Below are 15,023 nucleotides of genomic sequence, written 5' to 3' on the forward strand. Positions count from 1 at the left end.
ACTGAGTAAGACCTCATAGACACTTAGCCCACCCCCTTAATTTTGCAAATTAGGTCATTAAAACTTAACAAGTTATAGTAACTTGTCCAAGATGAGACAGCTAGTTAGTGGCAGAGCTGGAACTAGAGCATGTTTCCTAAAGCCTAGTCCCATATTTTCCAAGTATTTACTGAGCAATAATAATTATACTGTGAGGCAATGGCAAGGAGGGTGTGAGTTTAAAAATAAAATATAGTCCTTGCTCTTGAGAAGTTTATAATCTAGTAGGAAAGACACACGTGCCCACGTATAATTATAAAACTCATTATGATGGGACAAGTTCAGTAGCAGGGGAGATCCCATACATTGTCCCTGTATGTCTCCCTTTCATCACTCAGCACACTTGTTTATTCAAGGTCTTTCTGCTCTGCTAAATTGCTATACTGTCTACAGCTCACTTCTTTATCCCTAGCATAGTTCCTGATGCAGCATAGGCACTCAATAAATATTTATTGAACAAAATGAAAACACACAAAAGCAAAATAACGTGGAATCACAGAGGAGGGGATGATTAATTAAATGTGAATTTGAAATGTACAGGCCAAAGCAAAGCCAATTAGGTAAAACTTTACTAAAATGTCAAGTCTCCAAGGAGAGGAGATCATTCAGCAGGAAGAGGGCCTGTCATTTCTATTAATCTATACCACTGCCTTTAGGCCAATCCACAGATGAATTACTTCTGACAAGTCAGAATCTGGCTTATATTTAACTCAGAAAGTTTTTAACCTTTTGATAAATTTAGAAAATATCTATTACAAATCATTTATCAGAAAAATAAGACCATGTATGACTTTGACCAAAGAAAGACAGATTTCAGCTCATGGTTCTCTCTCAAATTCTGAATGTGAAAGCTCCAAAAAGCCAGGTAGACTGCTTCAGGGGGACTTGGCTGGTGTCAGCCAGACTGTCCTAAAGTCAGAGGAAGGTCAGTTTTTATTTGTTCCAGTTTGATTATGTGCATAGCATCATTCAACCTGACTCTGTGTTTTATCTTTTTTGAGAGATTTCTTTCCTCAGTTTGTGACTGTTCCCTCCTCCTTTCCTTTCTTCTTTTTCCTTATTTCTTTCCCCCTTCCATCCTTCTTTCCTTCCCCTTTCCATCCTTCTTTCCTTCCTTTCTTCTTCCTTCCCTCTCTCTCTCTTTTCTTTAGTTATGAGTCACTACTATAATGTTATTTTTGCACGTCATTATTCATGCATTTCCTTCCTCATGAAGCAGGGGATGGCACATGCCTTTATCCTACCTCAGGCCCCCACACTCCCATACTACCTTGTCTGTTCCTGGCAATCTGAAACGGGTCAGTAGAGCATCTAGCACTGGAATATTGGGGGAGACTGGTACTTGGAAACAGCATTCCCAGGATGTCATACATGTTAGGTTCCCAAGAATCTGATAAAGAGCCATGAGCTCACTCCCCCATTTAAATAAATAGACTTTAAATATTTAAATTAACTTTCAAGTTGATTAAGGCTTGGACAAGAACATATCAATGCCTTATATGCACCAAGCTCAGTTTTTAGTGCTCTAGTTCCTCTATTAAGAACTAAAAGAAGTTAAAAGACAAAAGTAGAACAAAAAAACTATAACTACAAAAATATATTAATGGATACACAATAAAAAAATATGTAATTTGTGACATCAATAGTAAAGTGTGGGGGGCAAGTAAAGGTGTAGAGTGTTTGTATACAATTGAAGTTAAATTGTTATCAGCTTAAAGTAGATTGTTATAACTATAAGAAGATTTACATAAGCCCCATGGTAACCACAGAGAAAATACATATAGAAGATACACAGAAGAAAATGAGAAAAGATTCAAAGTATATAATTGCAAAAAGACCAATGAAACACAAAGAAATAGCAAGAGAAGAAAAGGGGTACAAAAAAGCTACAAGCCATGCAGAAAACAATTAACAAAATGACAATAGTAAGTCTTTCCATATCAATAATTGCTTTAAATGTAAATGGGTTAAATTTGACAATCAAAAGACATAGAGTGGCTGGAAAAACTAGGAAAAAAGAAAAACAAGATTAAACTGTATGCTGTCTAACAGAGACTCACTTTTGATTTAAGGAAACACATAGGCTAAAAGTAAAAGGGTGGAAAAAGATGTTCCATGCAAATGGCAACTAAAAGAGAACAGAGGTGGCCATACTTATATCACACAAAATAGAGTAAGTCAAAAACTGTCAAGAGAGACAAAGAAAGACGTTATATAATGATAGAAGGATCAATTCACCAGGAAGATATAACCATTATGTATGTGTATGCACCCACAATCAGAGCATCAAAACATTTGAAGCAAATATTGGCAGAACTGAAGGGAGAAATAGACAGTAACACAATAATAGTAGGGGATTTAAATACCCCACTTTCAATAATGGGTAGAACATCCAGATGGAGATAAATAAGGAAACAAAAGGATTGAACAACACTATAGACCAAAAGGACCTATCAGACATATACAGAGCATTCCATCCAATAGCAGCAGAATACACATTCTTCTCAAGTGCACAAGGACCATTCTATAGGATAGATCACATGTTAGGTCACAAAAGAAGTCTTAACAAATTTAAAAAAAAATGAAATCATACCAAGTATATTTCTAACAACAGTGGAATGAAACTAGAAATAAATGGCAGAAGGAAAACTGGAAAATTCACAGATATTTCGAAATTAAAAAACACATTCTTGAACAACCAGTGGGTCAAAGAAGAAAGCAAATGGGAAATTTGAAAATATCTTGAAACTAACAAAAATGAAAACACAACATACCAAAACTTATGGGATGCACCAAAAACAGTTCTAAGAGGGAAGTTTATAGTGATAAATGCATACTTTAGAAAAAGTAAAAAGATCTCAAATAAGCAACCTAACTTTACACCTCAAGGAACTAGAAAAAGAAGAACAAACTAAACCTAAAGTTAGCAGAGGGAAAGAAATGGTTAAAATTAGAAGAGAAACAAACAAAATAGAAAATAGAAAAACAATAGAAAATATCAACAAAACTAAGATATGTTTTTTTAAAGATAAACAAAATTGACAAACCTCTAGTTAGATTAACTAAAAAAAAGAGAGAAAACTCAAATAAATAAAATCAGAAATGAAAAGGAGATGTTGCAATTCATGCCACAGGAATTAAAAGTATTAGGACTACTATGAACAATTATACACCAACAAATTGAGAACCTAGAAGAAATGGATGAATTCCTAGAAACATACAACCTATGAAGACTGAATCATGAAGAAATAGAAAATATGAACAGATCTATAATGAGTAAGGAGATTGGATCAATAACCGAAACCTCCCAACAACAATAAAAAGACCAGATGGCTTCACTACCAGACGTTTAAAGAGGAATTAATGTCATTCCATTTCAAACTCTTCCAAAAAATTGAAGAGGAGGGAACACTTTCAGATTAATCTTATAAGGCCAGCATTACTCTGATTCAAGTGTCCATCAATAGATGAACAGTTAAGATGTGGTATATATATATATATATATATATATATATATACACACACACACACACACACACACACACACACACACACACACACAGTGGAATATTACTCAGCCATTAAAAAAGAATGAAATCTTGCCATTTTCAACAACATGGATGGACCTAGAGGGTATTATGCTAAGTGAAATAAGTCAGAACAGAGAAAGAAATATACCAGATGCTTTCACTTACATGTGGAATCAAAAAACAAAACAAACAGAAAAACATAACAAAACAAACTCACAGATACAGAGAACAAACTGGTGGTTGCTGAGGGAAGGGGTTGAGGGGATGGGCAAAAATAGTGAAGGGGAGCAAGACATAAAATCTTCCAGTTATAAAATAAATAAGTCATGGGGATATAATGTACAGCATAAGGAATATAGTTAATAATATTGTAATAATGTTGTATGGTGACAGTAATTAAACTTACCATGATGATCATTTTGTAATTTATAAAAATATCAAATCACTATGTTGTACACCTGTAACTAATATAATATTGTATGTCAATTATACTTCAATTTTAAAAAGCCAGAAAAAGATACCACAAGAAAAGAAAACTTCAGGCCAATATTCCTGATGAGTAGATGCAAAAATCCTCTACAAAATACTAGCAAACTGAAGTCAACAACACGTTAACAGGATCATTCACTGTGACCAAGTGGGATTTATCCCTGGGATGCAAAGATGGTTCAGCATACAAAAAACAATTGATGTGATATACCACATTAACAGAACAATGGATAAAAATCATATGATCATCTCAACAGATGCGGAAAAGACATTGACGAATTTCAACACTCTTTCGTGATAAAAACACTCAACAAACTAGGAATGGAAGGAAATTACCTCAACATAATAAAAGTCATATATGAAAACCCACAGCTAACATCATACTCAATGGTGGAAAACTGAAAACTTTTCCTTTGAGATCAGGAATGAGATAAGAATGCCCACTCTTGCCACTTCTATTCAATGTTGTATGAAAGTCCTAACTAGAGCAATTAGGCAAGAAAAACAAATAAAAGGCTTCCAAGTCAGAAAGAAAGAAGTAGAATCATCTCTGTTCACAGATAACATGATTTTATATGTAGAAAACCCTAAAGATTTCACAGATACACACACAAAAAAACTGTTAGAAGTAATAAACAAATTCAGCAAGGTTGCAGGATACAGAATCAGTATACAAAAATCAGTTGTGTTTCTACACACTAACAATGAACAATTTTAATAGGAAATTAAGAAAACAGTCTCATTTGCAATAGCATCAAAAAGTATGAAATACTTAGGAATAACTTAACCAAGGGAGCAAAAGACATGTACAATGAAAACTATGAAACATTGATGCAAGAAATTAAAGAAGACACAAATAAATGTTCTTAGATTGGAAGACTTAACATTTTAAAAATGTCCATACTATCCAAAGCGATCTACAGATTCAGTACAGTCCCTGTAAATATCCCAATTGCATTCTTTACAAAAATAGAAAAAACAATCCTAAAATTCATATGGAAACACAATAGACCCTGAATAGACAAAACAATCTTGAGAAAGAACAAAGTTCACACCTGTTAGTATGACCATTATCAAAACAAAACAAAACAGAAATCAAGTGTAGGTGGGGATGTGAAGAAATTGGAACCCTTGTGCACTGTTGGTGGACATGTAAAATGGCTCAGCTGCTATGGAAAACAGTATGGAGCTTCCTCAAAAAGTTAAAAATAAAAGTACTGTATAATCCATCCATCCCACTTCTGGGTATTTATCCAAAAGAATTGAAATTGGGATTGCAAAGAGATATTTGTCCTACTGTGTTTATTCAAGCATTGTTCACAACAGCCAAGAGATAGAAACAAACTAAATATCCACTGAGGGATGAGTGGATTAAAAAAATGTGGTATATACATACGATGGAATAGTCAGCCTTAAAAAAGAAAGAAATCCTGCCATATACTACAACCTGGATAAATCTTGAGGACATTATGCTAAATGAAATAAGCCAGTCACGGAGGGACAAATACTGTATGATTCCATTTATATTATATGAGGTATCTAAAGTAGTGAAATTTGGAGATGCAGAAAGTAGAATGGTGGTTGCCAGGGACTGAGAGGAAGGGAAATGAGGAGTTGCTGTTCAATAAGAACAGGATTTTGGTCATGCACGATGAAAAAGTTCTCAAGATCTGCTGTACAACATTGTGCTTATAGTTAACAATACTGTACTGTATACTTAAAAATTTAAAAGGATAGATCTCATGTATTTTTTACCACAATTAAAAAAAAACTAAAGAAGATGCTTGTTATGGATAATAATGCTAACTTTTTTTTTAGCTTTCTTACTTGATTGGTGGGGAGGAAAAGAAGTAGTCTTACCTTTCTGCTCCCTAATACACACTTTTAACATCCTGTGAAGTCACTATGCCTTTTGGATTATATCATTTTAAGAGGAACGTGACTTTCAATGGTTGGAGTTTGGGATCCTGCCCCTACTTTACCATTGACTGGGTTTTGACTTGGGGAACCATTCCCCCTTTTGCACTATCAAGCTATAAAGGAAGAACAACTTGAAAACACTGGAGAGAAAGGCCAAGCTGTTGAGAAGGGAAGCTTTTATGAATGAATGTCTTGCTAAAATAAAAAGAAGCTGTTTCAATTTCTTAATATTATAAAACCACTAACAATTTCTTCAAAAAAAGCATAATACACTTATTACCACTCAACCACACTGAATGTTTTACTTAAATGATGACCGTAAGAGGACATTGCTATTTTGTTTTCAAGTTCAAAATGTTTATTTATTACACTGAGAGGTAGAACACAGACCCAAATACCTATGTTGGTATGACCACTGAAAGACAATTTTATCTTCTTTCTTGCTTGGTATGTTTTAATAAATACTAAACACTTAGTTTGTGCTTAGTTCAAAGGATACAGATGCAAGAAAGAGAGCCCTCTTTCTTCTCTAATGGGGGTTATTTACATTCTGTTTGGGGAGAAGGGCACGAAACAAATAATAGTATAATTTGTGTTTTAAATACGATCATCTTAAGTGTTGCCATAGAGAAGCACAGGTTCTAAATGAGTATTTAATGGGAGGATGGCATGATCTGTTCTGGACGAGGGGGTACAGTATCCAGGGAATGCTTTCTTGGAAAGGTGACATTTGAGTTGAGCTCTGGAATGCTGAGAGAACTCCAGAATGTCTAAGTAGAAGAGGCTTAAGGATGGCAATCTGGTGGGAAATAAAGTCTGGCGGACTTGCTTTGAAGCTGTGTTGCATAGTTAAGTCCACTCTCTTAGATTGTATCGTGTTTCCCTGGGATGGCTTTCGGGAGGTTGTCTCTTGGTGCACCCTACAGAAGAGTTAGTACGAATGAATTGCATGAAGGTGTGGAGAAGGGAAGAGAGCATGAGCAGTGGCCACAGGGTGAGACTAAGTGAAGGTGTTCAAGGTCTGTGTGGTTGGAGGGTAGAGCGAGGGGGTGAGGCATGGGTGAGACGGGTGAAAGCAGGAGAGGCCAGGTCACACAGGGCATGATTAAGGACCAGGAAAGCCACTTAAAGATTGTGCTGTCTGTGGGGAAAAAATCCCCTGAAAATGAGACTTTATTGACAGGCATCAAGCGGGGTAGAACCTCATCATATTCGCATTGTAGAAGTCACTCTGGCTGTTATGTGAGGATGCATTGGAATAAGGGTGGATGCCAGAGACTAGGTAGGAAGCTATTTCACCAGTTCTACAGAGAAATGATGCTAGGAGACTAGGGTGGTCATCATGGTGATTGAGAGAAAGAGACAAATGTGAAAGATATTTACACAGACAAGTATACAAATACTGTACAGTGTAACTGAATATGTCAGGCAGATCTGGAAAGCTTCATAGAAGAAGTGACATTAGTTTAATCTTGAAGGATGAGAACAAATTTCTTATAGTACTGTAGTTCATCACAGATTCAGTTGCTAAAATATGAAAATTATGAATGATTATTACCTTTTTATTAGTATTCCATTCACAATCACTAAGCAATGTCACATAAGTTGTATTCTTATTTCTCTAATAATGTTACTAAGTGTGTTAGAATGTAGTAAATCTGCATTTTTTGAAAACCATTTTACAGTTCAGCCTTTTCGTTAATTCAGATTAATCCCCTCCCCACCAACACCCACCCAAATACAAGTATAGTAGTGAGAATTTGGGACATTTTAAAAATGTTTCTACTACCTATGAAATCCTCTGTCCAGGTGAAATCTCTATGGCAATTAGGCATGTGTCCTTCCACACTGTAATTCCTGCTTGTCTTTTCCTCATAAGATTTATGATTAAATTGGTTTAAGTATTTTGAAAATAATTTTAGAGCCTAAAAATCTTGAAATATTCTTGGTTCTGTCTTATTTTGAAAGGTAAATGTGCTTGAATCTGGAGATTGCCCTAGGCTGAAGGTTATTAGATGTAGAGGAATATTAATTTGTTAGCATTTATAACATCGCTAGTCTTTGCAGTCACAGGAATGGACTGTATACACTTTTCAAATCAAGAGAAATTGTATCTAATACTTTCCTCCATTTTATGATTATTTAGCACATCACTTGTAGCTGCTAAAGGGCTTCTGCTACCCAGTCATCCTTTAGCAAGCACTTAGCTCTTCTTTTGTAATTAATATTTTCATTTCCCATATGCATAGAGTGCTTGAAGGAAATTTTATCTGGAAAAAAATCTGCATGGTGTTTTAGTGCAGTACAATTTATTTAGTAATTTGTCTTTGCTGTTTATTTTTCTATTAAACAAATGAAGCCAGGATATTAGTTTTAAGCCCCAGCTTTAAAACTAGTGGTTGTTCTATAGAGTCAGTGCCAGGTCAAAGAGAAGTCAATAAGATATATCTCATCTAGGAATTGCCCTGTGCACCATCTGCCCATGTTAAATCACAATGATAAGTAGGATGTGTACTTGTGCACCACTAATTCTTGTTCGGCCAGAATTGCATGTCTTCTCATGGTCATTACAATTGTCCAATTACAGTTGTTCAAATTGAATTATCTTTAATTAGTAGGTCTGTCTCATAGTACAGTGGGCTAGTTGGACATATTTATCTGTTTTAGTGGTCTGTCCTCAGACTTGGAAAACCAAATGTCATGTTTGAAAAGAAAAAAATTGGGGGGTGAGAGGAGAAGGCTGGAATTATTTTACATGTATTAAAATAAAAGAATAATTTCAATATAGTCTTGTAATAAGTTTAACGAAAGTTTGTTACGGTCTTTAAGATCTTTGAAGAAAAGTAACATTAGTTATGAAATGTATGATATATTTTAATCTATATAGAAATGACAGGCTGAGGTTATTGAAACAGTAATTCTATTGTTCTTGTTTTGGGAAGAAATAGCTCATTCCAAACAACCCATTCATAACATATTTAGGTCCCTATGAAGATTTATAATATCTTTGAGTAGTGCCCAGCCAGGAAATTTTCTGTCTTGCTGTAAGCTGCATGTGCCATTACAAAATTGTAAGGGATTCACACTGACTTACCCCTCTGCAGATTGATTCTTATACTTGAGAGGCAAAGGGGTGAGAACAAGGCATGTGTTCCCTGAAGATGCCATTGGACCTTTGAGCGATATCTCCCTGAAAACTAGAGAGAAGCATCTATGGTGGGATAAGATTGGAGAGAGCCAAACTTATCACTTCCTGACATTCTCATTTGGCGGTGATGGTATTGCCATATCACATCAAGTCCTGCTGTATAGCCATGCGTCATGGTGACACCAGACAAATATGAAGTTTTCCAGGGCTTTATTTGACCCAGCAGTTCTTTCAGGCGTTATCCTTTGATCCAGCGTAAAAAATGAGAGAGAGAGAGAGAGATGATTTTCTGCCTTTTTCCCACTGAGGGTCATATGATGATCTATTTGCCTCAATTTTACTGTTTTTAGGTGTTGGTCTTGACTCTTTGATTCTCTTTCAGGAAGAAAGACCATTAATGCCATTGTTATTTCTGCCCAAAAGTTCAAGTCTTCATTTTTTTTTCTGGCAAATTTGTTTAACATCCCAAAACCAGCACTGAAGCTAACCTTAAAGGAATAGTTTATGTTTTTGTATCATTAATGAATTAAATATTATTTTCAAAAAGTGTTAGTCAACTCCTGTGTCCCTCTACCCTTTCCTTCTGTTTACACATCCACCCAACCATCCATTCATCCATCCAAAAGAATGTGTTTATCATAAGCTTCCTATGTGCTGGGCAGGCAGTATGCTAGGTGCTTGGGAAAAAAATGGTCGATAACAGACAAGGGCCTGCCCTTTGAACTTACACATATGGGTCATTATTATTTAGCAAAGGTGTTTTGAATGCCCACTATGCCAAACAAAGTACTTAAATCAATGCCTTGTGCAGAATTTGGGAAAGGACCCTGTTGTGGAGATACACAGAAAGACAAGATCCTGCTCCTTCCTTTCAGAATTTTTATGCATAACAATGACTTATCCAGGGAGTTCTAGTGTTGAAATGTAGAATATGTTATAACACTGGCCTTTGAAATAAGAACTTTGAAAACTCAGTTAGAAATGAGGTCTACACTGCCCCAGTACCTGGTCAGTCCACTGAGAAGGTGGATCTGATGGCACCTGATGGTCAATAGGTAAAATAATTATATCCTGGGATTATATCATCTTTGTTTGGTGCTGCAGAGACGGCAGCTTGCTTCCCAGTTGAACCAAAATTATTTCCTTAGGGATATGTGATAAAGATAGACATTTTGGCAACAGATATGGAAACTTTCAAACAGAATAAAAATTCTAAATGCTGTAGTAATTAGCCTTTCCCTTTGCTGAAAATACTATGTGTGGCTTCTGCAATCATACTAAAATTTTAAGACAATCATGTCCTCTTTGGAAGGCAATTGCTTTAAATTGGATAGATTTCACTCATTTTTCAGTGAAAGAATTTGAAAATTCTGTCTTTGGAAGCCAAAATACTGGATGGCAGAATTGGATGTGTCTTTCACTTTAAAATGCAGACTCTCTCTGTGGTGAATGTATTTGTTGTGGTAAAGTATTTGAAAGGAAATCCTCAGAATAATTTGAGGTAAGGAAAAACACTGTGTTAAAATAAGCCAACCCATTAGTTTTGAACTTTGAAAATTGCTTTATTTTGAATCAGAAAGAATTAATAATCATTCATAGTATAAATAATATATGTTTGGATTATAATATATAAGCATAAACTAAAGCAAATTAAACTTCCAAATTTTAAAGGACTCTAGTATAATGCTGTGATCGCACTGATTTTTCTAAAGGAATTGGTTTTCTTTAGAGTTAATATTGATGCTCTTTAGTTACCTCATGATTTGGTCTGTGTCTTGGGAAATATCTCCCTAGATAAGTGATTCTCGTAAATGTTGGAAATTCCTTTACAGGTTAACTTTCACATCATTTTAAATTGCTTATGCTATATTGTTTCAGCCTAGATGCATCCTTTCTGGAAAGAAGGGTCCTGCTAGTCTGATAAGAAGCTCTCGTTCCTGAGGTCTGTATTTTGTGTGGGGATCAGCTAGGAGAGGGAAAAGCCAGAATGCCAAACTGCAAAGAGTACTCTTTACTGTGGGGCTCCATCCAAAAAGGGTTTGTAACACGGTGTACAGTCTTGTAGCCCAGCTGTGTGGAGCATTGATTGCTTCTGCCTAGAGCAGGGATACTGTCAAGTTGCTCTGTGAGTTGAGTCATCTATTGACAAAGAGCTACCAGCCCGCAGATAATGCTGTGCGGAGCTGCTCTCGCTGCTCCCACTGCTCCCACGATGCACTGCTTATAGCAGCTGTCAAAGATACAGAGGGATCCACGGGAGGAAAAAAAGACTTTTACAACTGCCTGGAAGGAAGGGGTGTGAGGGAGGAGACATTCCTGTGCAGAGCTGACCAAAGGAAAGAGTAGGCATCAGTGCAGTATGAATGCATACCTCACCAAGCAACACAGCTGCAGCCGGGGGTCTGATGGGATGGATGCCGGCAGGAGTGCACCCACACTGATCAGGGATGCCCACTGCGCTTGTGGCTGGCAGAGGAGCCCTCAGGGGCTCGGGTACAATTCTCAGACCATGCCGTCCTCAGGACCGGGGGGCCCAGCTTCAAGCAGGACCAAGCTGGTCACCTTGTGGGACAGTGTGCGGAAAAGCCCCCACAAGACGAGCTCCAAGGGCAAAGGGACTTGTGGGGAGCGTTGTGCCTGCCCACATGGTTGGTTCAGCCCAGCACAGGTGAGCCTTTTCGTTATAACTTTCCCTTGAGTATCGGAAGAAACTGAGAGCAAGTTGTGTGAGGTTAGCGTGGTTTGGAAACTTTGCTGAGTCCTCCTTGCTGATGGGGTACGTCAGTTTGGAAAAATGGTAGGCCAAGAAAATCTGTCATTTTCACAGGTATTTGTAGGCTCTCACCTCTGGGTGTCCTGTGAAAGTCCAGGGATGCTGTGCTCAGTTTCTTTCAGGGACTTTTCCCCAAGTTCAACTTGTCTAGTCCTCAGATGATTTTACTTTTGTACATCATAGTCTTTTAGCAGCACATTTACTTTTAATCAGTGTTAGATTTTTTATTCTGCCTAGTCTGGGTTTTTTCTGTTTTTTGTCTTTTTTTAAGGAAGAGAGAGAAAATGAACTTTAATCAGATACTTTCCTTCTCTTTAACGATAAAAACATCTATTTCTTCAGCTATGGAAAGTAGTGATTTGAAGCATGCTATCCTAATTTTACTCTTGTAATACTGTATATACCTTTTCAGTAATGGAGAATAAAATTTGTTTATACTAAATAATTCATTTTACAAACAAAAGAAATAATTGGGAGTAAGCTAGAGGATGATAATATCCAGAATAAAATAATGAAACATTTCCTTTATTATTAGAGAGGCAATAAAGTTATTTATATTAAAAACTATAACTCTCTTTCTCCTGTAATGCTTTCTGAAGCAGATGTGCAGATTCCCTTAATTTGGTTCCTAGCTTGTTCTTGCCCCAGCTACTAGCATTTTACCAGGAATGAAATTGGCTCATTTTTTTCTGCCTCCAACCAGAAGAAGGAAAACAACTTCCAGTATATGCTGTAAAATATAAATAAAATGCACCTGTAGTCACTGTCATAAATACAGAACAATGTTTTTAAATGTGTATTGAAAAGAGAAAAGCTATGTTTGCAGAAAATAATCCTTTCTTGATTTTAATATGATTTTAGCATAATTGAGAAGTGGATATTGATCACAAGTAAAATGCTATGATCCGAGAAGTGTAGAGAACATTCCAATTTTAATATTAGTTTTTAAAAAAAGTACTTCCAAGAATATCATATGCTACTAGATCTTAATGATATAGTTACATACATTACATATATGGCTTTTGGTACATTAACATCATACCTCTCAGCATCTTGATTTAAATCAAGACTATGTTGTCATTTTAGTATTAAACTGGTTCAGTTTGAAATAGAGCCTAACATTTGAAAACTCAGTTATTTTTTAAAATTAGAATGAATTCCAAACTGAATAAACAGTCTTGACAATTTTGAAATATATATTCTTTCACAAATACATGTGTTTATATGTCTTTAACCTATATCTCTGTAGTGATTACGCTAAATTCTCAAGGCTCTCATAGGCAAAGAAGACAAACTCACATCTAGCTTCTGGTTTTTGCACAGAGTGGAATAAGCAAACTTGCTTTATTGTTACAATTCTTGTTATCTAAGATGTAATAAACTTTCATTTCATAAATGATAATTTCCCAAACCAAAATTTCTAATACTGCCTTTTGATAACCATGCTCTAAAAATCTTGGTACATTTTTCGTCAACCAAGGCAAACTTTTCCCTTATTTGGTTTTTAACAAAGTCAGCCTCCTACTTGCCTTAAATATATAGCTACTTAATGCTTTAATGGCTTGAAATAGACTCTCTGCACTGATAATGAAAGATCCAGTGACATATGAGAAAGCAATAAATTGAGGCAGCCACCATCTCCCATTATTCTTTTACATACACATTTCTATACATTTTCTCTCTTATTCACATGTACTTCATTATTGGCTAGGAAGAACAGTGATCCCCAAATATTGGAGCTACAATACCATATCTTTTAGGGTTCTCTATTTTGTGACACTCTTCTGTTACCAGATCCTTTCACCCTTTTACCATCTCAGTCTTATAAAAGGGCTATGCTAGATTGATCAAACTCTCCCTTCACCCCACTCCTTACCTTTTCAAATATATTATGTTGAATAATTTTTAAATGTGTCTATATATACATATGTGCCTAGATTTTAATATATGTATTTAAATATCTCTATAATACCTAATTACTTTCATATATTAACATATTTTTATGTATATATGAGTATATGTAATGTATACATGCATATACATACACACATATAAAAATTAAAGTTCTATATTATTCTTTTCTCACCTAGAACGTCCTTGTTCTTACAAAAAAGTAGCTTGTTCTTACAAAGAATTTTTCATTCTCTCTCTATAAAGTATATATTTCCTATCCTTCTGATAGATATTCAAAAATGCTGATATATGTATATATATCTATATTCATTTATATATACATCTATAGAATATATCTAATATTTGAAATATACGGACATGTGTAAGTACTATACGCCCATGTAAACTCTCACAAAAACAAAAGCATGAAAGTATGTATGAATATGTGTCCATTAAAACTAAGTCTGTTTTGAGAATTTATGATTCTATTTTTACCCTTTATATTAGCAAGAGATATCCTACGAAATATTGTAAAACAAAGGATGGAGGCTAATGATACTAAACATTAGAATCCTTGATAAAGCAGAAAGAAGGAAAGTGCATGTTTTAGACTAGCCTAGGGACCCACATGTGGTACAGAATGTCCCTGAGGGCTGTTAAGTGTCTGGAAGCTGGGATCTTGCCCTCAGAGATATTTGCTGTATTACGTGGAAATCAGCAGTGTGATTTCCGGCTGCTATAATGGAGGGCCATGGTAATGACTTGAGTTCCTCCCAAGGCTCTTTGCCAAAATCCTGTTATTTGGGGTGCTGTGTACTAACAGGACTCTGTCATTATGTTGTTCCTTAGCAGGACTGAAAAACAGCTTCTGTCCTGTCTCAAATAAGTTTTCACTCCATTTGGGTCTGTAGAATTAATATAACCATAATAATAGGTAAGAAAATGGAAAATTATAGTATCCAGAAGTCAATTCTAGAATGCACATCTAGGATAATAATGTCGGCCTTGTGAAAAAAACATATCCATCATTGCTTATGTGGCATTTCTCCCCAGTGCAGACTGATCTGAGGAGGCAGCACAGAACAGCAGAGACTCAGAAACCAGAGTTCTATGCATCTATTCTTCACTCATTCATTCTTCATTTGTTTATTCACTATCATTTCCTGAGTGCCTACTATGTGCCACTGTATTAGCCCTGTGAATATAATAGTAAACAAAGTAGATACTACCC

The 15,023-nt window shown here is 35.7% G+C and overlaps 1 protein-coding gene across 8 annotated transcripts in view; it reads left to right on the forward strand.

The window, feature by feature from the left end:
• Positions 1 to 15,023, forward strand: part of DLG2 (discs large MAGUK scaffold protein 2) — a 1,867,373-nt gene that overhangs the window by 1,120,633 nt on the left and 731,717 nt on the right. For 5 of the 8 annotated variants that reach the window (XM_058545486.1, XM_058545488.1, XM_058545489.1 and 2 more), the window contains exon 1: positions 11,486 to 11,794. The exons of the other annotated variants lie outside the window; for them this stretch is intronic. In XM_058545486.1, the coding sequence (XP_058401469.1) occupies positions 11,486 to 11,794 (309 nt within the window). Of the gene's footprint in view, positions 1 to 11,485; positions 11,795 to 15,023 lie in introns of those variants that run through there. 8 annotated transcript variants of the gene reach the window in all.

Source organism: Diceros bicornis, chromosome 7 (genome assembly GCF_020826845.1).
Source record: "Diceros bicornis minor isolate mBicDic1 chromosome 7, mDicBic1.mat.cur, whole genome shotgun sequence".
Taxonomy (NCBI): domain Eukaryota; kingdom Metazoa; phylum Chordata; class Mammalia; order Perissodactyla; family Rhinocerotidae; genus Diceros; species Diceros bicornis.